Here is a 1,231-nt window from a genome sequence, read left to right as displayed (position 1 = left end):
TTCCCTTTAGAGCATAAGGCATGTTTTCTGGTTGGCTTTGAGCCTTGGCCCAAGCTGACATGACCAAGGCCAGGCAGCTGATTGCTGTACAGCCAGCCTCACTCATAGTGTATTTAATCTTTCTGCTTCTCCCTGTAGATTCCCCTGTTCATGCCAGCTCCACATCTGTGAGCCTGTCATCAAGCCTTTCCACGGGAAATTCAGTGGAAGGGCACCACAACTACCTTGAGGGCCCTGCGAACGCCTCCCGGGTGCTGCCGTCCCCCATGAACACGATTGGGTCTCCGGTGAACGCGCTGGGCTCACCATACAGAGTCATTGCATCCTCCATCGGCTCACATCCTGTCGCTCTGTCGTCCGCCCCGGGCATGAATTTTGTGACACATGCTAGTCCGCAGGTAGGCAGATGTGCACACTTGCTTTGCTACAATTCATGGTGTTCAGGCCGGGTGAAGTCCCAAAACTTGAGGGAGTAGGTTGGCTGATGGGAACTCTGGTGTGTTTTGGCCACTTAGGGAGATCAGCTGTAAAGAACAAGTTCCAACTTGGGAATTTTTTGCATAAATCCCCCTGGCATGGACACAGAGAAGACACCTTTATGTGTTGTGTTTCAAAATACCCTGCACGAGAAGGGGAGAGAGTGGATTCCCAAGTCTCTTTTCGCCACGGGTGCAGTCCAGTTGCCCTCCACTGCATCTACTGCAGTGTGTATAATTACTGTGTGTGGAAATAACTGGGATAGCCAAGGGCTGCAGCATGTGAAGCATTCCCCTTCTTCCTGCAAAAGGATATCTGCTTTGTTTCATTATTTGGAAAGGAGACAGACTTTCTAGAGAGAGATAAATGTTAATGCTAAATGCCAGCCACGTACTCTGTGTTGCGTATAAACTTTGCCTGAAGAAAAATGAAGTGCTCCTGTCCTTACTGCCTGAGCTTGCTCAGGTGCTGTGGTTTCCCCTCCAGACAAGGGGGAGACCCAGGTCTTAGGGCTGGTGCCTCCCCAAAGTCATGGATGGGCTGGGAGCCTCCTTGTGGGGCAGGGACAGGGACACGCTGCCCCAAGAGCCTGGCACTGCATCCAGCGTGGCTGGGACCAAAGTGGCAGTGTGGAATTTTAAGTGTGCTGAAACGTTCTGGGATTCCAGATTTAAGTGGAAATTCTGCCTTTTATTAGCAAGACTTTGTGTTTTATTAGTGGGACCTGAGGGTAAGGAGTGCTCAAGAGCCTCAC

At 50.9% G+C, this 1,231-nt stretch overlaps 1 protein-coding gene across 1 annotated transcript in view; it reads left to right on the top strand.

Annotated features, from left to right (window-relative positions):
* RXRG (retinoid X receptor, gamma) overlaps positions 1-1,231 on the top strand; it is a 22,082-nt gene that overhangs the window by 9,970 nt on the left and 10,881 nt on the right. Inside the window, exon 2 of the mRNA XM_009695084.1 lies at positions 139-398. Within this exon, the coding sequence (XP_009693386.1) occupies positions 139-398 (260 nt within the window). The remainder of the gene's footprint in view (positions 1-138; positions 399-1,231) is intronic.

The sequence above is a fragment of the Cariama cristata genome, unplaced genomic scaffold (assembly GCF_000690535.1).
Source record: "Cariama cristata isolate BGI_N322 unplaced genomic scaffold, ASM69053v1 scaffold10022, whole genome shotgun sequence".
In the NCBI taxonomy this organism is placed as follows: Eukaryota; Metazoa; Chordata; class Aves; order Cariamiformes; family Cariamidae; genus Cariama; species Cariama cristata.
This window is presented reverse-complemented; position numbering and strand designations above follow the sequence as displayed.